Here is a 23,221-nt window from a genome sequence, read left to right as displayed (position 1 = left end):
AGAGAGAAGGAGAGAGAGATAAGGGGAACGGGGTGTGAGTAATACAGGGGAGGGCTATCTTTGATGTATCAAACAAAGACAAATCATCATGCCCTCCAATGGGGTTAATGGATTAAAACAAGGGGGAGAGAGAGGGGTGATTCAGCACCCTTTGCGATGGGGCCAGGAAAACAAACAAACAAAATAAGACGCCGTATAGCGTAATAGACGAGCATAAATCAGATCAGAGGAGCGTGTTAAGGGACTGGAGGTCCTGGTGAATTAAGATAATAAAAACACAGTTTTCATCTTATCTAACACTCGGCTGTTTATTTATTGCGTCGGATTTTCCAGAGCTATACAATGCAGGCCATTAGCTCCACTAATTTCCCTAAAAGTGGCATTCCAGGGAATTAGGATGGGACTTAAGTTCAAACTGAAAGAGCTCTTTGGCTAACTAGTTAATCACGCTGTATCCCGCCGGCCGGGGTTTTATGAGCCCTCGTGCTGATACAACAGATGTTTGCCAGAGCCTCGCTTTTTTTACGCCACAAGTCAGGAATGTGGGAAAACAGTGGAAATCTGTGGCTCGGGGAGGCTCATATACGCCCAGAACCTCTACTGCTAATCCCCTTTATCTGAATCCCCCTTTGGTCAAGGCTTATGCCGGTTTATTCCTAAAACCCAACGTATCAGCCAACCTTTTGCTCGATACCATTTGCGTTGATTGATTTATTAACCACTTGGATACATATTACTCGGCGTTGGCCATATTTCCTTCCAGATCTTCCCTGCTAATTCGCGCCAAGTTTGACGTCTCGCGTTTTTGAACTGATTTATTGGTTTATTATCGAGGCGATGGCGGGCCTTGTTTGTATGCAGCGATGTGGCCAAGAGCGCCCAGCCCTAAAACCAGACGCTGATTGATGGGTTTGGGGGGTGTATCCCTTTTTTTTTTCTTCCTACGAAGCCTTCTCTACGCCCGTTTGTCTGACAACTGCAATCTACTGTCAGCAGTCTGTCTTCATCCTCCTCGTCCCTTTCCTCCACTTCACTTGGGAACTTTTCCTGTCATCCTTTGCGCTCCTTTGGAAAGATTGATGTCGCCTCTTAGAAAGGATGAAAGCCGAGAGCACATAATATGCCTTTATCTTATGCTAGACTAGATCTTCTTCTTTTGTGCATCGTCATCAGATGTCCCAACTCGGTGTCGTGCAGCCACGCCCTTGTCTCTGGTCCCACTTGGAGGAGGCCGGCCGTCTGGAGGTGGTCTGTACAGGGGCTGGGCGGGTGACGATTACGTGGTGTTCTTCACAGGCGATTTGAAGCAGCCGACCCCAATATGTAGGCGTTCAGCAGGGTCAATAGGCTCAATGCACAGCGCAGCCATATTGTGAAGACATTCACAGGTGTTACCAATGATACTAATGAGGGCTCTGTTCACATTCTGGTCAAACAGAGTCCATGTAAGGGTCCATTTGGTAATCCCTAACTATCAGTCATTTAGCTGCGGACCCCCATGGAACCCCCTCAAGGAAAACTGAGGGTCCCCAGACCCCCACTTTGAGAACCACTGGATTAATGAACTGAAGTAATCATTTGCTAATTAGTTAATATCTGAATGCTCCCATCTGTCAAGCTATTTCTTAGTGAATAGGCTCTATGCACAGCAGCCATATTGTGAAGGCATTCACAGGTGTTACCAATGATACTAATGAAGGCTCTGTTCCATAGAGCACCGAAGTCTGACGTAATTTACACATCCTACCTGGTTTGTGGTTTTCCACCCCCGTTCTGAATTCACATAGACGTCTTTAATATCGCGTCAAATAAGAACTGTGTTCCAAAAATAAACAAATGATCCCGGCGGTTTGACTCTTATGGATATGAAGCATCAACTGACGGTGAGAAAACGATAATGTTACTTCCGCCGAATTAGTACATTTTTTGCCAGAAACAGACTGTATCAAATATAAGTGACTGACTATCATAAACGATACAGAACCTCCTCCCTGACAATATCGCAGAGACAGTTTGTTTATTTATGGACCACAATTCTTATATGAGACGATTCTAAGATGACCCAAATTACTTTACGAACCAGGGGATGAACGAGTGACGTCAGGACTTCTGTACTCTATTCTGGTCAGTGGTCAAACAGGGTCAGGGTCAGAGCCGTCTGGGAGAAATGCGGGGCCCGGTGCGAAGTCGCGTGCGCGCGCGCCCCCAGATATTTCCGAGTTTTTGGTGGTTATTTGCGGTTATTTCTTTTTATAACTCTTAATAAATGTGATTCTGTTCATTAAAAAAAATTAAATAAAAAATTGCGGGGCCCGGTGCGGCCGCACCGCTCGCACCACCCTTCCTGCGGCCCTGGTCAGGGTGCAGATATTGTGCATATTGGCTCACTGGAAACACTCTGCTTCACCAGTGGGTCTAAAATTTGGGTCTAGGGACCCTCATGGTTCCTTAATATCATTGGTAACACTTGTGAAGGAAGTGATAATAATGGCTGCTGTGCATAGAGCCTATTGCTGGGGTGGTAGATCTTCTGCTTCATTGCCATCTAGATAGATGCACCTTTAATGATCCAGTTGGGGGGGAATTCAGTCACCAGAGGCAGCACAGCAGTTAAGGTACAGATACAGTAAGAGAAGTAGTGTAAGATATACAGCGAGGAGTAGCAAAAAACAAACAAACACACAAACAAACAAAGAAGGAGCCATGGGAAGGATAACGGTGGGAAAAGTACGGTGGGAAAAGTACTCAAAAGTTTTACTTGAGTAAAAGTGTCAATACTGCAATGTAGAAGTACTCAGTTACAATTAATAGTCCGGAATTCAAAATTGACTTGAGTAAAAGTACAAAAGTATTGGTATCAAAATGTAACCTGACACCGTCAAATGGAAGAAGCTTGCGACACACATTTGTTTCACAGCCTACTTCCCATCTGAGACTTCGGTCGCAGAATCGATGACAGACAGTTTTTCTTTTTTTCAAGCTACTAGGCAGCTGATTGGATGATCCCGCCCCTAGCAGCCGCTGATTGGTTCGGACACGCAGTGTTCGGGCATGCTTACTCCCTGCGCAATCCCAGACCTCCCTGAAATCAAATGCAAATGAGATTTCCGGAGGGAGGGGGTTTACCAGGCTAATCAAAATGTGCCTAAAGTACCAAAAGTAAAAGTACTAAAATGTTTGAAAATAGCAGATCTACAAGCTCACAACGCGTTGTGAGCTTGTAGATCGTCTATTTTCAAATAGCCTAGGTATAGAATAGGGCTGAAGTGGTTAACACATTCCATGCCAGAGTTTAATCTCATAATGTACTCACCAGTGCCAGCGTTTTATTGTTGTTTTTTTGTTTTTTTCATGTCGCCACAGACCTCGCTAAATAAGTTAAAAGTGCGCGTTCATTTGGTTCTAAACACACAGCGGATCTGTGAGAAACGGCCAGCGAAAACAGTTTCCAAATGCGAGCCGCCATCTTGAAGATACAGCCGATCAACGCTAAACAGTGATCAGCGAGGAGAAAAACAACAACCGAGAAAATCGAGTTTTAAACAGGATCCCAGACAGGAAGCGGATACGATCGAAAAAAACGGAACCCGAATAATTCCGTTTCCGACCGGAAACCGGAAACGGAAATGGATCAAAAAAATTCGGAAAGTGCACCTGGGGCAATTTCAATGGGAATCGGCGGTTCGCGTAGATCTACGCGACTGGCACGCTGCGGCTTTAAATAGGTTCGCGTAGATCTACGCGACTGGCATTCAATGTGTTAATGTATGTTTTATAATGTAATAATTTATATCTGCAAAGTAACGAGTAACTAAAGTTTTCAAATAATTGTAGTGGAGTAAAAGTATAATATTTGCCTCTGAGATGTAATGGAGTGGAAGTAAAAGTATAGACAACTGGAAATACTCCAGTAAAGTAAAAGTACCTCAAAATTGTACTTAAGTACAGTGCTTGAGTAAATGTACTGAGTTACTTTACACCACTGCAAAAAAGCCATCTCCCGGGTCTCGGATATATAATGGTGGATACATATGGGCCCGGCCAACTCCCACTCTGCTTCCAGGATGTCACCAGCCATGCGTTTGTAGACAGGTCCTCAGGGATAGAACTTAGCATCGGAGTCTGCTTGGGGGCACTGCTTAGTTGTGGTGTGTCATGCAGGCAGTGGTGTAAAGTAACTAAGTACGTTTACTCAAGTACTGCACTTAAGTACAATTTAGATTTTTTTTTTTTTTTACTTTAGTGGAGTATTTCCAATTTTCAATACTTTTACTTCTACTCCACTACATCTCAGAGACAAATTATTGTACTTTTACTCCACTACAATTATTTGAAGACTTTAGTTTCTAGTTACTTTGCATATATAAATTATTATGTTATAAAACATACATTAACCACTTTAGCCCTATTTTATACCTAGGCTATTTGAAAATATCCGATCTACAAGCTCACAACGCGTCGCATCGCGACGCGTTGTGAGCTTGTAGATCTGCTATTTTCAAACATTTTAGTACTTTTACTTTTGGTACTTTAAGTACATTTTGATGCCAATACTTTATATACTTTTACTCAAGTAACATTTTGAACACGGGCCTTTTACTTGTAACAGAGTATTTTCATACTGGTAGGTATTGCTACTTTTACTTAAGTAAAATAGTACTTTTTCCACCACCGCATGCTAGGGCGAGGGTAGCGGCCTAGCAGCTCTCGCCGGAGGGCCGGCCGGGGCATTCCCGCCAGGACTGGCAGCTAGACGAGGAGACGAGGACCCTGGCTTTACCTCTTTGCTGTTTCTAACATTCGACATTGTGTTTTCAATGTTGTTCAGATGCAGTCAGATTGTTTGAGCTGTTGTGCTCTAGGAGTGACGGGGACGGGGGACGGGGTTGCTGTTGTACAAGTTCTACACGGTTTCATTTTAAAGAAACCCCCTGTCCATTTGTGGGATGTGTTTAGACTGAATTGTGGGCGTGCACCTCTGTTCATATATGGTGGGGGGCGTGGATGTGGAAAGGATGCGTGTTTGGTTAAAAAAGGCTCTGCAACGCGTCATAATTGGTTGCCATGTCTGCTTATTGTAAGCGACATTGCCCTTGTTTTTCTGTGAAGGTGCTTGTAAAGACTGGTGGTTGCCTAGGGCGCATTCTGGCATTAACACGGCCCTGGTTGCGGTTTCTAAAACGTTGTTGATATTTGGTATGCGTTATTGGTTGACATATTGATATATTTCTCACACACACACTCTCACATTGGATATGTTATCCAATTAATTCTTGTTATTCTCTCTCCCTCTCTCTCCCTCTCTCTCTGTGTCTCTCTGTGTCTCTCTCTCTCTCTCTCTCACATCTATAGCTTGCGGCTCTGGAACCTTTAAATCCAAGTACGGCGAGGGATCGTGCTCTACCTGCCCCCTCAACAGCCGCTCCAGCGCCCGGGGAGCCAACATCTGCCCCTGTCAGCCCGCTTTCTACCGCGCCGACAGCGACCCGCCAGACTCCGCCTGCACCAGTAAGACCACCGTGCACCACCACTCTACAGCAGATCACACACTACAGCTTCAAACTAAAGTCAAACGTTCTTTCAGCTTAGCCTGCAAACCGAGCTGAAAGTTCTGTGACGACAAAATACTTTTATTTTACCCGATGCGTTGTTTCATACTCGACGCAGCTCCGCTTTGAGTGCATTAGACCCCACACACACTCTACAGCAGTGGTTCTCAAACGTTTTTCATGCCAATACGGACCCCCAGATGGATATATATTTGGCCGCGGACCCCCATCTGAAAATGCTTTGTGCTGGCTTTAACACATTTTGGGGAACCCATCCCCCCCCCAACAGGACCCCACTTCGCGAACCAGCTGGAATGGTGATTTTTTGCCACCTGGATCTCTGAAACGTTTGTTTTCATCAACCTCCTTCAACGTTGTTTTGACAATACATAATTTTTTTCTCTGAGAGATTTAAGCGTTTCTGGTGACAGATGCAACCGTGGGCAACGTCTGTGTGCACTATCTCCCACTATTAATTAATTGCCATCTGGTTGTGTTTGTAATCAGTCGGAGAGTGATTATCATAGAGGTTACCTTATCAGACAACCTTTCTTTAACCCCTCAAGACCGGGAAAGCGTCTGTGTCATTTTTAGATTTCTTTGGCTATTCAAAAAAATAGCAGATCTACAGGCTCATAGCGCGGCTATGAGCCTGTAGATCTGCTATTTTCTTTTGAAAAATCGTGGAAAATATGTGCAAATCTTTGAATATATGTATTTTTTAAAGCGAACATTTGCAACTCCAATCTTTGCTGCTGGGTGGTCCCTGGAACAAAACATTTTTGATGGGGGTCCGTGGCCAAATACACATCACATTATCTAAAAATGTTTTCTAAATCCTAACAGTATGTTGCTATATCAGTGGTGCTCCAATTTTTCCATGTCAAGGACCCCCAAAATAATAAAATTGAATTGAAATTGTTCCAGGGACCCCCAGAAGCACAGATCGGAGTTAACATTTTTCGTTTTAAAACATATATTTATATTCAAAGATTTGATAAATTTGTCCTCATAGCAATAGCTCATTTGAGCTTGTATATCTGCTATTTTTGAATAGCCAAAGAAATGTAAAAATGACAGAGATGCGTTCCCGGTCTTAATAGGTTAACACAGTCCGCTGATACGTTGCTGCCAGATTTTCCAGAAGTAAAACAATATAAATCACGAGCGCAACCCTTGAGTTTCTGACCCAATCACGCATTCATGTCTGTGATGTTCGGCTAGTTAGAAACGGCCAAAAGTGGAGATCGGTTATTTTCACCATCTGTTAGACGCTATATGAATGCTAGGCCTAGCCCACGCGGAGGCCGTGGGTTCAAATCCACCGCGGTGCATCCGGCTTTGTCGGGCGTCTGACACACGAACGCAATAGGCTCTATGCACAGCAGACATAGTGTGAAGAAATTCACAGGTGTTGCCAATGATACTAATGAAGGCTCTGTTCCATTCTGGTCAGACAGAGTCAGGGTGCTGATATTGTGCATGTTGGCTCACTGGAAAACACTTTGCTACACCAGTGGGTCTAAAATTGTGGTCCAGGGACCCTCATGGTTCCTTCAGGGGGTTCCAAATGTCCCCTTACGGGTGTGTAACTCTGAGAGTGTACAAATGGAACCAAATGGAGCCGTAAGGGTCCATTTGGTTCCATTTGTACACTCTCAGAGTTATTGGGGTCGTGGAAATCAAAACGTCTGAGAACTACTGTGTGCTGCTAGCCTGATTATCAGCCTGAAGCTGCGTGTAGCTTCAGGCTGACATTGGCTGCAGTGTCCGCGATTACCAGGGGGAGGGGATTCAAATGTCCCTAAACCAATCACAAGAGATCCACGGATCCGCCTACATCTGATGTCATCGCACAGCTTGTTTTAGCAGATATTCGCTGATTGGCTTGTCGTTAGACCACCCCCACCTCCGACTCTGATTTGACAGGTTTTTCTTCGACCGTGAAAAGCCATAGGCTCACATTATGACACCAGACCAAGAGGAGCAGTCCACTCAGAGAGTGGGCGGGGTCTATGGTCTGGAACCAGGCTAGTGTGCTGCACTAAATGGAACAGAGCCTTCATTAGTATCATTGGTAACACCTGTGAAGGAAGTGATAATATGGATGCTGTGCATAGAGCCTTGTGTTCGTGTTCGGGGGAGGGAAGCCAGGCAGGGAGGGTGATAATTGTCACTGCACGTATTCCTACGGGCTGGGGCGGCACCTGTCAGCAGGGAGCGTTAGGCGGGAGGAGTAGGACGAAGGCTCTACGTCCTCCCGGTGGGGGGCTCCTCACCGGCAGGTGAGTCGGTAGGATACAACAGCGGTGACAACACAGAAATGTGTGTGTGGGGGAGGGGAGCATTGAAACAAAACACATGCTAGGGTTCGTGCGGTCAGTCACTGTAGTTTGTGGTTAAGCACCACACAGATCACACGGCAAGAGTTCTAACCCTAACAGCTTCTGCTCTATCTATTGATTTGTCCCATGAGTGTTTTCATTGACAAAGTGCATCATCACTAGCATGCAGTGGTGTAAAGTAACTAAGTACATTTACTCAAGTACTGTACTTAAGTACAATGTTGAGGTACTTTTACTTTCCAGGAGTATTTCCAATTGTCGATACTTTTACTTCTACTCCGCTACATCTCAGGGGCAAATATTGTACAAATATTGTACTCCACTACGATTATTTGAAAACTTTAGTTACTAGTTACTTTGCAGATATAAAGTATGATAGAGAGTTGACTCCAGAGCCTTTTCCCCTTCTTCACCGGACACACATTTATCGGCGGGGGGTGTGTGGAAGAAAATCGTAAAAAATGCCAACACAGAGTGCGTTTCTCTGATAACTATAGGTCTGTGGTGGTTCTGTGACTGACGCTATATGACCTCGCTGTCCCGCTTCTTGTTCTCCATGCGGAGACAGGCAGGCTTTCCCGGAGACGCAGCAGCGCACGGGCAAATTGCGCTTTGATGGGAACCGACATGTGACGCGGCCTTGACCGTGTGAAATGCCCCACCCTCACTCCTCCTCTCTCACACCCCTCCTCCCCCCCCCCCACACACACACACACAAGAGACCCTTTTTCACCGCACTAAATGACACACACACGGCCCCGTGCACTGTCACGCTCACGCGGGAAACTGTGTACATATAGGCAGTGGTGTAAAGTAACTAAGTACATATACTCAAGTACTGTACTTAAGTACAATTTTGAGGTACTTTTACTTTACTGGAGTATTTCTAATTGTCTATACTTATATCTCTACTCCACTACATCTCACGGGCAAATATTGTACTTTTACTCCACTACAATTATATGAAAACTTTAGTTACTAGTTACTTTGCAGATATAAATGATTATATTATAAAACATACATTAACCACTTTAGCCCTATTTTATACCTAGGCTATTTTTAGTACATTTTAATACTTTTACTGTTGGTACTTTAAGTACATTTTGATACCAATACTTTTTGTACTTTTACTCAAGTAAATTTTGAATTCCGGACTTCTCCTTACTGCATTGCAGTATTGATACTTTTACTTAAGTGGAACATTTGAGTACTTTTCCCACCACTGCATATAGGCAGACATGCAGGCAGATAGCACAGACTGCAAGACACATACCGTTGTTGTCGGGCAGAAACCTCTTATCTCCATATTCTAACTTTTCGTGTATGAGGTTTCCACCCAACAGAGACGATACAGTATGTACAAGCACACACACACACACACACACACACACACACACACACACACACACACACACACACACACACACACACACACACACACACACACACACACACACACACACACATTACATTACATTACATTACATTACAGTCATTTAGCAGACGCTTTTATCCAAAGCGACTTACAATAAGTGTATTCAACATAGGTAGGGAACGAAAACTACTAATCACCAGAAGTCTTTAGTGCATTTTCTGCAAAAACAAGCAACCAAGAGTATACCTAGCGCTAAGGTAAAAGTGCAATATATCAGCTACCTATTTCCTTAAACAGATGAGACAAAATAGCTAAATCAAATGAGCATGAGCTAAAACAAATAAGTGTATAGACTAAACAAGATCCAATAAACAATACAGCAATAGAAAACAAGCGTTCGTACAACTAGTTAACAACAAGTAGGTCAGGCAGAGAGGAAGGGTAGTGTTTCCTGAAGAGGTGGGTTTTCAGTCTGCGGCGAAATATGGGCAGTGACTCTGCTGTCCTAACATCAGTGGGAAGTTCATTCAACCACTGTGGGGCCAGAACAGAAAAGAGTCGTGACCGTGTGGATCGGCCAGAAGGACCCTTGAGTGACGAGGCAATCAGTCGCCCCGAGGTGGCAGACCGAAGTGGTCGGGCAGGGGTGTAGGCATCGACCATAGCCCGGAGGACACACACACACACACACACACACACACACACACACACACACACACACACACACACACACACACACACACACACACACACACACACTCAATCTAGAAATTGTGCCAATGTATTCGCAGTGGTGGAAAGTAAGGAAATGTACTTAAGTACTGTACTTAAGTACACTTTTGAGGTATTTGTACTTTACTGGAGTAATTTCCAATTTGCTATACTTTTACTTCTACTCCACAACATCTCAGAGGCAAATATTGTACTTTTACTCCACTACAATTATTTTAAAACTTTAGTTACTTTTTGCGACGCATTGTGAGCTTGTAGATCAGCTATTTTCAAAAGATTTGTATACATTTGAAAACGTGTAAAATGGGACATTCTGCATAAGGAGTACTTTAAGTATATTTTGATACCGATACTTTTGTACTTTTACCAAGTAAATTTAGAATTCCGGACTTTTACCTGTAACAGAGCATTTCTACCTTGCAGTGTTGTGAACAAATGTGAGTACTTTTTCCTACCGCTGTGTATTCGTGGTACTACTGTATGTTGGACTATATGAGAGTCCTGGCCATAGAGTACGGCTGGCAGCTTGGCTGTGTGTGTGTGTGTGTGTGTGTGTGTGTGTGTGTGTGTGTGTGTGTGTGTGTGTGTGTGTGTGTGTGTGTGTGTGTGTGTGTGTGTGTGTGTGTGTGTGTGTGTGTGTGTGTGTGTGTGTGTGTGTGTGTGTGTGTGTGTGTGTGTGCGTGCTTTTGTGTGTGCGTGCGTGTGTGTGCGTGCGTGTGCGTGCGTGTGTGTGTGTGCGTGTGCCAGTGTGTGTTATAGCTTGTGTCCAATTAGCCCATTAAGGCCTGAGGTTCCGATTCCACAAAATGTCCTCTAAATTCTAACAGTTTCTTTTTTTTTAAACATGTTCCTATGTCAGTGGTTCTCAAAAGTTTTTCATGTCAAAGACCCCCAAAATGTATATGCATTTGGCCGCGGACCCCCATCTCAAAATATTTTGTTCCAGGGACCCCCCAGAAGCAAAGATTTGAGTTAAAAAAAATTGCTTTAAAAGAATATATATATTCAAAGATGTGCGCACATTTTCCCGATTTTTCAAAAATAGCAGATCTGTAGATCTGCTATTTTTGAATAGCCAAAAGTGTAAAATAATGATTATTTTTTTAGCTCAAATAAAAAAGAATGACACAGATGCGTTCCAGGTCTCATTGGGTTAGAAGAGGCTCCACTCCAAGCGGTGTCGGCCTAATTAGAAAGGACAGGGCGAGCAGAACAGAAGCCCCTCGCTCGCTCGCGGCCAGCCAGCCGCGGCGGAGCTGAACTGTACGGACGGGTGGTTTGATCTGTGTGTGGGAGAGCAGGAGGAACGGGAGACGTCCTGAAAAGCCTTTGGCGGTGGTGGACATGTGATGAAGTACATTTACTTTGGGTCTCTCTCGTTACTTTACATGAGTGTTTGTATTCTCGCGGATTGGATACCTTTCACTCCACTAAAAAAAATTTTAAATCTTTTTTATTCCACGATTTTGTAACCCTTATTTTTTTCACCCAGTGCCAATGCCTAAGCTGTAATCCTGGGCGCTACTCTCCCTCTGCCAGCCTGGGGAGAGCCCCGAACTGAGCTCACTCCAGTACATTCTCAAAGACAAATGTTGTACCGTGTCGTTTCTAGGAAGGGAAAAGGTACATTATGAATTAACCACCTATAGTCCTATTTCAAATATAGTGTACTGTAATTTGTGAAATCTACATGCTCACGCAACAACCAGTGGTGTTTTTTTTTACTTAAGTAAACGTATCAATACCGCAGTGTAGAAATACTCTGTTACAAGTGAAAGTCTGGTATTCAAAATTTACTTGAGTAAAAGTACAAAAGTATTGGTATCAAAATGTACTTAAAGTACCAGAAGTAGAAAGTGCTCATTATGCAGAATGTGCCAAGTTTTCAAATCTTTTGAAATAGCAGATCTACAAGTTTACAATGCTTCGCAACACGACGCAGTGTAAACTTGTAGATCGGCTATTTTGGGATAATGTATGTTTGTAATAATAATCTAAATCTACAAAGTATCTAGTAACTAAAGTTACTAAAATAATTGTAGTGGAGTAAAAGTTCAATATTTGAGATGTAGTGGAGTAAAAATACTGAAAAATGGAAATATTCCAGTGAAGTAAAAATACCTCAAAATTGTACTTAAGTACAGTACTTGAGTAAATGTACTTAATTACTTTCCACCAATGACAACAACGTGCCGCGATGCAACGCGCTGTGAGCTTGTGGATTTTGAATATTTCTGGAAAAGGTTTTTGAAAAAACACAGCATTGCATTGACATTCAAAATAAAATGTACTTTGTAATTTGTACTTTTGAATACTTCAGTATATATATCTTTTTCAATTTCAAGTATTTAACTCGAGCACAAATCTGACGGAGCAACTTTCACTTGTAGCTGAGTAACCATAGTTAACCGGGAGTATCTATACTTTGGTATAGAACCCCCAGTACTTTGTCCATCGTACCACTGGCCTCCGGTTCGCACCGTCGAGCCGGCGCTGCGCGCACGCGTTGGCGTGGCGTCTGTCCTTCCCTTCACTGAGACGAGATGGATTTTTCCGTTCCCCCAGCGGAACGCTCTTAACCCATTCAGACCGGTAACGCATCTGTGTAATTTTTTTTATTTTCTTTGGGCTATTCAAAAATAGCAGATATACAAGCTCATAGCGAGTGCCGCACTATGAGCTTGTAGATCTGCTATTTATTTATTTTTATCGTGAAAATTTGTTCCAGGGATCCCCCAGAAGCAAAGATTTGAGATACAAATGTTCGCTTTGAAAGAATAAATATGTTTAAAGTTTGCACACATTTTAAATTAAAAAATAATGCTTTTTTTTTTTGCTCAAATGAAAAAATGACACGGATGCGTTCCAGGCCTTAATGGGTTAAAGGAGAGAGCAACTCCCTCGCTCCTCTCCCTCAGTTAATAGGATGAAAGGCGATCGGCCGCTGATCCTAAAACTTTGTTGTCGCCCCTCAGAGGTGATCGTATTATTTTTTAGTGTCGCGAGGCTCTTTAGTCAAAACTACAGGAGTGTTTATTGAGACGCGGCGGGCGGCCCTGTGGGTGTGCTGATACAAGAAAATGAATTCCGCTGCCATTCCTCACGCTCCATTATCCCATTCAGTCCGGGAAAGCGTCCGTGTCCTTTTAGATTTTTAGCCATATTTTATACTTTTAGCTGCTATCCAAAAAATAGCAGATCTACGAGCTTGTAGTTCTGCTGTTTTTTAAACATCCTTCCTGCACAGGTGTTGCCAATGATACTAATGAAGGCTCTGTTCCATTCATGTCAAACAGAGTCAGGGTGCTGATATTGTGCATGTTGGCTCACTGGAAACACTCTGCTACACCAGTGTGCACATCTTTGAATATATATATTTTTAAAGCAATTTTTGCCCTGGAACAACTTATTTTGAGATGGGGGGGGTCAGCAGCCAAATACATATGCTTTTGGGGGTCTTTGACATGAAAATGTTTGAGCACCGCCGATATAGCAACAAAGACTTATTTTTTTAGAGTCAGCCTGCAGGTCTTAATGGGTTATCCAAGGTTCTGTGATAGCGGCGAGGCGTTCGCGCGGGGACCGTCGGCGGCGTGTATAACTATTTATGTTGCTATTTATGCGTAGCCGAGTCTTTGTGCAGGGGGACATTTCTTCATAATGGCTGCCTGAAATCGGCATTATGTTTGCCTTGAAACGGATAAAATCCTATACTCCTCTTGCCGTTTTATGAATATGATGATTTATTGATTTATATTATCTGTGTTTTCAAAGGATGTTTATTTTGTATTTTTTTCACCCATCTCCTACTCCAAGTTCATGTGCATGATCCTTGGAATTTTCACTGAGATGTACAAAGTGTTCGAATAGTTCTTTGTGGGGGGCAGTGTTGGAAAAAGTACTCAAATATTTTACTTAAGTAAAAGTATCAATACTGCAATGTAGAAGTACTCTGTTACAAATAAAAGTCTGGTGTTCAACATTTACTTAAGTAAAAGTACAATAGTATTGGTATCAAAATGTACTGAAAGTACCAAAAGTAAAAGTACTGAAATGTTTGAAAATAGCCAATCTACAAGCTCACAACGCGTCGCGATGCGACGCGTTGTAGATCGGCTATTTTCAAATAGCCTAGGTATAAAATAGGACTAAAGTGGTTAATGTATGTTCTATAGTATAATAACATATATCTCAAAAGTAACTAGTAACTGAAGTTTTCAAATAATTGCAGTGGAGTAAAAGTGTAATATTTGCCTCTGAGATGTAGTGGAGTAGAAGTAAAAGTATTGAAAATGGGAAATACTCCAGTAAAGTAAAAAATCCTCAAAAGTGTACTTAAGTACAGTACTTAATTAAATGTACTTAGTTACTTTACACCACTGAAAGTGTTCTATTATAGTTCTTTGTAGGGGGGTAAAATGCTCTTATCTAAAAAGCAATAGGATTATTTTTTTGTAAAGCCTTTCTTTTGTACATGAAATAGTGCCATGTGCCAGCCTCTTACAGGAGATTATTAGACCATGCTTCTTTTTCTGCCGTATTGGAAGCAATGAGAATACTGAATGAACTGCTTGGAAGGCAGGGGTGGTAATACCACAATGTAGACATACTGTGTTACTAAGTCAAAATTTGGCTTGGAGTAAAAGTACAAAAGTCATTTTTATTCAGTCCCCTTCCCTCATGTGACCTCTGAAACTAACAAATAATACGACAAATAACCATCAAGTAAAAATGTCCTTGTCGTAACAGCCCCCTGTTTGCATTGCGTTTCCTTTCCAGCCGTGCCCCTGGCCCCTCAGAGCGTCATCTCCAACGTCAACGAGACCTCGCTGTCCCTGGAGTGGGAGGAGCCCGGGGACACGGGCGGGCGCAGCGACCTGGTCTACAACGTGGTGTGCAAGAAGTGCACGCGGGACCTCGGCCCGTGCACGCGCTGCGACGACAACGTGGACATCGCGCCGCGCCGCCTGGGCCTGCGGCAGAAGAAGGTGGTGGTCCGCAACCTGCTGGCGCACACCCGCTACAGCTTCGAGGTGCAGGCCGTCAACGGAGTGTCCGGGAAGAGCCCCACCGCCCCCAGCTACTCCACTGTCAACATCACCACCAACCAAGCCGGTCAGTTCCATGGCATAAAAACACTGGTTCTCAACCTGTTTTATTTTTTCTACCCGCAGGGGAGGTTCGCTGAGAACAAATTATCTTTTTCAGGAGCGCTCTGCTTCACACTACACACACACACACACACACACACACACACGCACACGGGCACACGCGCACGCGCACGCACACACACACACACACACACACACACACACACACACACACACACACACACACACACACACACACACACACACACATCTTATACTGTTGGTCACTGAGCAGCTCCAGTTGGGAATTCAGTGCCTTGCTCAAGGGCACTTCAGTCGTCATAGGCGATTTTTGCCTATGTCAACGCGTCGCATTGCGACGTGTTGTGAGCTTGTAGATCTGCTATTTTCAAACATTTCAGTACTTTTACTTTTGGTACTTTCAGTACATTTTGATACCAATACTTTTGTACTTTTACTTAAGTAAATGTTCGCTTGAAAAAATATATATATTCAATGATTTGCACAAATTTTCACAATTTCTCAAAAATAGCAGATCTACAAGCTCATAGCGCGGCACTCGGTGCCACGCTATGAGCTTGTATATCTGCTATTTTTGAATAGCCCAAAGTGTAAAATAATGCTTTTTAGCTCAAATCAAAAAATGACACAGATGCTTCGACACTATGGAAATAATACCAGTCACAGAATCCTTTATTCCAGAGAGTTGAAGGAGCTGAGTCGAGCATAAGCTGCCGGTAATCTGGCAGTTATATCTGTAAATAGCAGGTGGGCTGGGCTCACAGATCAACACATTGTCAACAGACAACAATATAAATCTACTGTCACCAGTACTATGGCTAATACGGTGCAAATACATCATCCTATAAACACGTGAACACTATAGTGAACGCTGAATAAAAACTGTACGCCCTTCTGCAAAGTAGCAATGAAACAATGAAACTAGCAGACATGTCGCAAAGTAAGCAAAACAAACAGTGTAACAAATAATGTAACATTCCGTTTAAGTGTCACAGCTTGCTTGCGTGTTGTATTCGACCTTCACGTACATGTCAGGGTGGCAGATAGACAGTCCTTATTACAGTGGTGGAAAGTAACTATAACGAAAAAACATCACATGGATGCACCTGGGACGTATCATCAGTGTTGTAGCCTGGGGTCATAGGATGTTTCGGGTCTCGCAACATACACCCTCGCCCAGGTGACCCAGTCAGGGTTGATCAAGCCCCGACTTATGTCCCAGGTAGCTACCCACGGTCAGTCCTAAATAGGGAAAGACAGGGCCACTCAATACGCTTGTCCGAAACTACTCTGCCAGGAATGGGGGAGAGGAGAGTCTCTGGTACGTGGAGGGGCTAGGCTCTGTGGATGGCCTCCTGGCCGGGCTCCTCCTCCGTCTCACCAGGTCCAGGACCTGAGCGTTGCACCAGACTCCCCCGCTCCAAACATTTCATTCTGGTGTGATGGTGTCTTGGCCCGTGGTGGTACTGCAGGCTCCCTTTGCGGCTTGCTTGAATGGCCCTCCTTAAAGGCCTCACCGTGGATTTGTTGGGCTTCTTCCTCACGGAAGACACAGACTGGGGCGCCAACCCAAACTGCTCCCGGATGCCGTCTACATTCCGGCTGTACATTTACTTAAGTACTGTACTCAAGTACAATTTTGAGGTATTTGTACTTTACTTGAGTATTTCCAATTTCCAATACCTTTACTTCTACTCCACTACATCTCAGAGGCAAATATTGTGCTTTTACTCCACTACAATTAGAGGCAAATATTGTGCTTTTACTCCACTACAATTATTTGACAACTTTAGTTGCTAGTTACTTTTCAGATATAAAGTATGATATTATGAAACATACATTTACCACTTTAGCCCTATTTTATACAGCCTATCTCAGGGGCACGGTGGCGCAGTCGGTAGCGCTGTCGCCTCACAGCTAGAAGGTCCTGGGTTCGATTCCCGCCGGGGACGCTGTGGGCGCTGGGGGCGTGTCTTCTCCTCCGCGTCATCAGCGCCCATACCCTAGGTGGGGTTGGCGAAAGGGCCTACTCTGTGTGGAGTTTGCATGTTCTCCCCGTGTCTCCTAGGGTAGTTAATACCGTCACAAAAACATGTAGTAATCCTGGTCGCTATACCGCCTCCCCCATGACAGCCGGGGCGCCTGATGGAGGGGAAGGGAACTGGTTGGAATAACGTGTTCCTTCCACGCGCTACGTCCAACCAGGGAAACTCCCCCCTGTCAGGTGACAAGAAGGTCAGTTGGCTCTCATGCCTGAAGGAAGCATGAGCTCGGCCCTGGCCTCCCTACTGTGGGGTGCTGGTGTAGGGCTGGTGTAGCGCCCAGGATCACTTAGGAAATTGGCACTGGGTGAAAAAAATGGGTTACAAAAATCGCGGGATAAAAAATTTAAGAAAAAAAAAGAAAATAGCCTATCTACAAGATAGCCTATCAACGCGTCGCATCGCGACGCGTTGTGAGCTTTTGTGAACATTTTACAAAAGCCGATCTATGTCGTTGAAAATGAATGGAACATTATGAATAAAAATTACATTTCTGTTTGGCTTTTAGCCTTCGTAAACAAAAGTTGCCCAGGGGTAGATATGACAAATAACACATATTTAATTACTTTATACTTAAAAATAGTCATTAATAGTGGAAATAGACGATCTATAAGCTCAGATGCGACGCGTTTTGAGCTTATAGATCTGCTATTTCCACTATTTTTGCTTTTACTTTTTGAAAATATCTGACATTTTTTAACATGGAATTGATTATGACGATTATGCAAAAAATAATTGTGATTATATAAAATGATTGCGATTAGACGATTATATGATAATTGTGACAGGCCTATACTGTCCTGTCACCCAAGCGCCAGAGGGCATGAACCCTGAGCTCCGCTCTGTCCCAAAGCACACCCAGACTATTTCACCTTTCAAAACCACGCCCTCACAGACAGCTGGTTTATCTCCCTAACAAAAGGAGTAACACCTCAGGCCACTCAGATCAAAGGCAAGTTTTCAGGGCATCGTGTCGCAATGGTGTGGGCTTGGAGGGAATGGAATATCATAGTCAAATAACGTCTCCCATACAATCATTAAATGATAAATCAGTATTTGACAGTCCAATATTTCCTTAACAGCCCCAGTTTGACTTGCATTAGTCCACGGATCCCCATTTGGTAAATGGTGCCTTAATGTGGCGTCTTTATCCAAAGCGCTTTCCCGGTCACACACACACGCATTCACACACCGACGACAGAGGAAAAACCAAGGCACCAACCTGCTCATCGGGAGAAGTTAGGGGTTCAGTGTCTTGCTCAAGGACAAGGACACTTCAACACTAACCCAGGCGGAGCCGGGTATCGAACCAGGAACCTTCCGTTTTCTAGTTCCATTTGTACTCACTCTGAGTTACAGACCTGTTACTGGTCTATATTTGGACCCTTGGTGGTCCCCGAACTCGACGTTGAGAACCGGCATCGTAAAAACACCAAGTCGATATCATTTGAGCCATCCCAACAAAGCAGAGCTGATCGGTAGCACTGCGTCAATCAATAACACTTAACGTCCAGCCATCGAACGGGACGCTTGGTAAATCTTTCTTTTCCCCAGTCAATGTCACTCTCGGTGGCAGCTTTTACTGTCCTAACTATTACTACGGTCTGTAAACATCAACCGAGCACAGTCATTAAGAGGCCCGCAATATGCGATACCTCTCAGTTTCAAGAGTTTATTGTTCAAAGTGAGCGAATTTATGGTGTACATCCCCCGCCATCAGCACTCAGCGCACGTTATCTTATAACGTTCTAATCTTTCTTAATGAATGTCACCTCGTCAGCGTCTACCACTTAATATCTCTCACTCTCGCTGTCCACGCTGGTCAGCACCTTTTTCAAAGACACTCGTTTCATTCGCTGTTAGCCCCACCACTACTATATCTGCCTGAATGGGTGTTTATTGGCCCTTGGCAATGATTGGCAATTAAGATGATTTAGAGACAACACAGCTCCGGAGAAGCTGGAAAAGGTCAAACTTTTGCAAGGTTGTTGTAAACGTGGGAGGTTGGAGTTTGGTTGAAGAATTTCAAAAAACCGTTGCGGAGCGGTTATTTGTACGCCGTTGGCGCTGAAGGGGCCGGCCGTCTTAATTGTTTTGGGGGTTTTTTTATTGAAAAAAATATTTGTAAACAAATCGTGTAAATCCCTGGCTCAAAATATTTTCAGATAGGGGTCCGCAGCATGAATTTTGGGGGTCTGCACTAGCAGATAAAAAAATACAGGCTACCATTCATTTTCAATGGAAGCCAGCCACATGAACATATAAGCTGACGCCCGAAAAAGGTACAAAGCTACAAGATAAAGTCGAGCTGGCTTCAACTTCACACTAGCAGCTACAAAGCTACAAAACGAGCAATCGTTTACCTTCTCTCTCCAAACAAGTCCTGTTTGTAATGGAGGCGGAAAAAACTAATTACTTCCACCTGCCAGTTAATTCCCTTTTGTTTTTAAGCCAAGCCTTTATATTTTCCTTTATATGTTGCTCGCTCACAGGACGCACGTTACATGACATCAACGAGCGTGTTGCCGAACTCTTCAACCGCAACTCGGGGACGTGCAGACATACTGGGTGGCTTTGTAGTTTTGTATCTTTTGTAGCTTGCCAGTGTGTCCTGTTTTGTGTGATATTAATCTATTTTAGGGGGCTGTCACGGCCTAGGAATGTATCATTCAGTATAGTTTTATTCAAAGTGCGTAGTGCATCAAACTTTTCCCTTTGTCATCTCTAGGACTTGAATCACCCGCTGCTGCCCTTTGAAAAAACAACAAAGCGACCCACCATTTGTTTCGAAACCTTTTTGACGTGATATTTCTGGAATGACACGCTTGCCATTTATTAAACCAGCCATGTGTTTTTCCATCTCCAGCGCCGTCGGCGGTGCCCACCGTTCATCTGATGAGGTCCACCGCAGACACGCTCAGTCTGTCATGGCTGCCCCCGGAGAAGCCCAACGGGGTCATCCTCGACTACGAGATCAAATACTACGAGAGGGTGAGAGAGATGACACCGGCCTGCCAGCAGTTATTTATCGTTGCTGTTCGGCCGGCGGAAACCTTGTATCATTCTCCATACTGTGTTTGAACGTTTTAGGTTTATTCCTGAAACGAAGGGCCTAATTTCTCATACGATAGTGTCGTGCACTGCAAAAAAACTAGCCAATCTTTAAGCTCCCAACAGCAATAGCTCACAACAGTAATATAAATATTGTCGCTGTCGGGGAGAAACCTTGTATGTCGAGTGTCGTGCAAAAATACGCCAAATTAGCATATTGTTGCTGTTGGGAAGAAACCTCTTATCTCCATATTCTAACTATTTGTGTTTTTTCATCAAATGAATGCCCTACTTGACCATACTACAGCGGGCCACAAAAGCATCAAAAGCAGCAGATCTACAAGCCCAAAACACGGCGCGAAGCGACGAGTTTGGAGCTTGTAGATCTTCTACTTTTGCTACTTTTGAATTTGAATCCTGAAACAGTTTTGGTCATAATGAGGTTTCTATACCCGACAGAGACGATATACATTAGGGCCACGGAAACCCCATAACTCCGAGAGTGTACGGGTCCATATGGTTCAGCTTGTACTCAGAGTAGGCTCTATGCACAGCAGCCATATTGTGAAGACATTCACAGGTGTTACCAATGATACTAATGAAGGCTCTGTTCCATGCTGGTCAAACAGAGTCAGGGTGCTGATATTGTGCATGTTGGCTCACTGGAAACATCAGTGGGTTTCAAAGTGTGGTCCAGGGACCCTCATGGTTCCTTTAGGGGTTTCCAAATGGCCCCTTACGGGTGTGTAACTCTGAGAGTGTACAAATGGAACCAAATGGACCCTTACCAAATGGATCCATTTGGTTCCATTTGTACACTCTCAGAGTTATGGGGGTCGTGAAAATCTGAAAGATCTGAGAACCACTGTGCTACACTAAATGGAACAGAGCTTTCATTAGTATCATTGGTAACACCTGTGAAGGAAGTGATAATATGGCTGCTGTGCATAGAGCCTGTTACAAAGTATGTAAGGGTCCATTTGGTAATCCTAACTATCAGTCATTTAGCTGGGGACCCCATGGAACCCCCTCAAGGAAACCTGAGGGTCCCCATACCCCACTTTGAGAACCACTGGATTAACGAACTGAAGTAATCATTAGCTAATTAGTTCATATCTGAACGCTCCCATCAGTCAAGCTATTTATTAGTGAATTGTCCTTTTACATGTTTTATGTTGCATGGTGTTTGTGTTTTCTCTCTGACACATCAGAAGGAACTTGCAACAGGCATTAGTTCTCTAGTTACATAAACAGAAACATGTCAGGAAGAGAGCAAACAGTGAGACCAGATGAACGGATTAAGCCGGATTTACACGTAGTTGCACTCTGGTGTCTCGCACCGAAAACAGAGCGCGTAGATTGGCGATTATCGGTGTGCAGCGCCACATGGAACAAAGTACGAATTAAGCTGTTATGAGGTTTTGAAATCCATCAGCTGCGACACTTTGTTTTATGACAAATAAAGATTTAGCCTAAAATTAGAGACGTACTGTATTAATTGGGATCCCCGAAGTCGTTTAGCATTCATTTTTGACCTGTGATCTCGGCATCAAAGTCCTCTCATGATGTCCCCAGAGAAGCAAGAAAAAACTAAAACTAACGTTTCTCTGCGATGGAATAAAACTTGAGCTGAAAATATCATAGAAACACAACCTTGTATAAAGTGTTTGTGTTTGTATTAGTCGCTCGGGTGGCGCAGTGATAAAGTATCTGCCCAACACGGTGGAGTCTAGGGGTTCGAATCCATCGCCGTGCGTATACGAACACAAGTGGCCCGTGTTCGGGGGAGGGAATCCAGTCGTGGCGGGTGCGGTGTTGATTTTGACAGCACATTTTGATTTAGTTTTAGTCATAGTCTTTTGAATACAATTCTGTTTAGTTTTAGTCATGTTTTAGTCATCTGAGATGTTTTACTGTTTTTTTTTACTGTCTAGTTTTAGTCGACTAAATATCATAAGATTTTAGTCGACTAAATATCATAAGATTTTAGTCGACTAAATCTACAGTTCATTTGGTTGACTAAAAATGCTTTTGCCGGTGCCTCGATGCCGTCGTAATGGCTGATTTTACACTTGGCTGCACTCTGAAAATAGCCGATCTACAAGATCACAACGCGTCGCAGCGCGACGCGTTGTGAGCTTGTAGATCTGCTATTTTCAATGCGCAACACCTGAACGCAACCAAACATAAAATGACTCGTCTTTTAGTTATACTGGATCTCTTCTCCACTCGTCCCTCACTAACATTTTAGTCTAGTTTTTATTTGTTGACGAAATTGTCAGTATATTTAGTCCTAGTTTTAGTCATCATAGCTTAGTTTTTATTTAGTTTTTATTTAGTTTTCGTCAGTGAAAAAAGGTAGTCGACCAACATTTTTCGTCATAGTTTTAGTCGACGAAATCAACACTACCACAAATATTGAGTTTTTTGTGAGAAAAGTTTTTTTTATGCCCAGTCACTAATACTGCACCCGAGATGTTCCTTTTTACTGAGGCCAAGTTTGAAATAAGAATTGAATACATGAAATATCAATACGAGGCAACTGAAAAACTAGTTTTTTTCCCCCAATGGCAGTGGTAATAGACCATATTCACACGGCGGCCATATTGGAATTTAACATTGAAAGTGCCGCCACCCGGGGTGGCTACTTTCATTGACTTCATAGAAACATGGCCGCCGTGTGAATATGGTCTATAGTGGATGGAGAGAGGGGATTTATGCACAACCAAACAACAGCAACCAAAGGGCAAAGGAAAAGGGACGTGACCACGGGCGGCACTCACAAAGGGTCAAGTGGCTCTATGCATAGCCGCTATATTGGAGAGAAATTGGGCCTCTTCCTTACTTCCTTCACAGGTGTTACCAATGATACTAATGAAGGCTCTGTTTCATTCTGGTCAAACAGAGTCAGGGTGCTGATATTGTGCATGTTGGCTCACTGGAAACACTCTACACCAGTGGGTCTCAAAGTGTGGTCCAGGGACCCTCATGGTTC

At 43.6% G+C, this 23,221-nt stretch overlaps 1 protein-coding gene across 1 annotated transcript in view; it reads left to right on the top strand.

Annotated features, from left to right (window-relative positions):
• Positions 1-23,221, top strand: part of ephb3a (eph receptor B3a) — a 96,721-nt gene that overhangs the window by 25,627 nt on the left and 47,873 nt on the right. Inside the window, exons 4-6 of the mRNA XM_080440676.1 lie at positions 5,353-5,508; positions 14,781-15,116; positions 20,042-20,166. Coding sequence (XP_080296802.1) covers positions 5,353-5,508; positions 14,781-15,116; positions 20,042-20,166 — 617 coding nt within the window. The remainder of the gene's footprint in view (positions 1-5,352; positions 5,509-14,780; positions 15,117-20,041; positions 20,167-23,221) is intronic.

Source organism: Gymnoscopelus braueri (genome assembly GCF_963280865.1).
Source record: "Gymnoscopelus braueri genome assembly, chromosome: 10".
Lineage (NCBI taxonomy): Eukaryota > Metazoa > Chordata > Actinopteri > Myctophiformes > Myctophidae > Gymnoscopelus > Gymnoscopelus braueri.
This window is presented reverse-complemented; position numbering and strand designations above follow the sequence as displayed.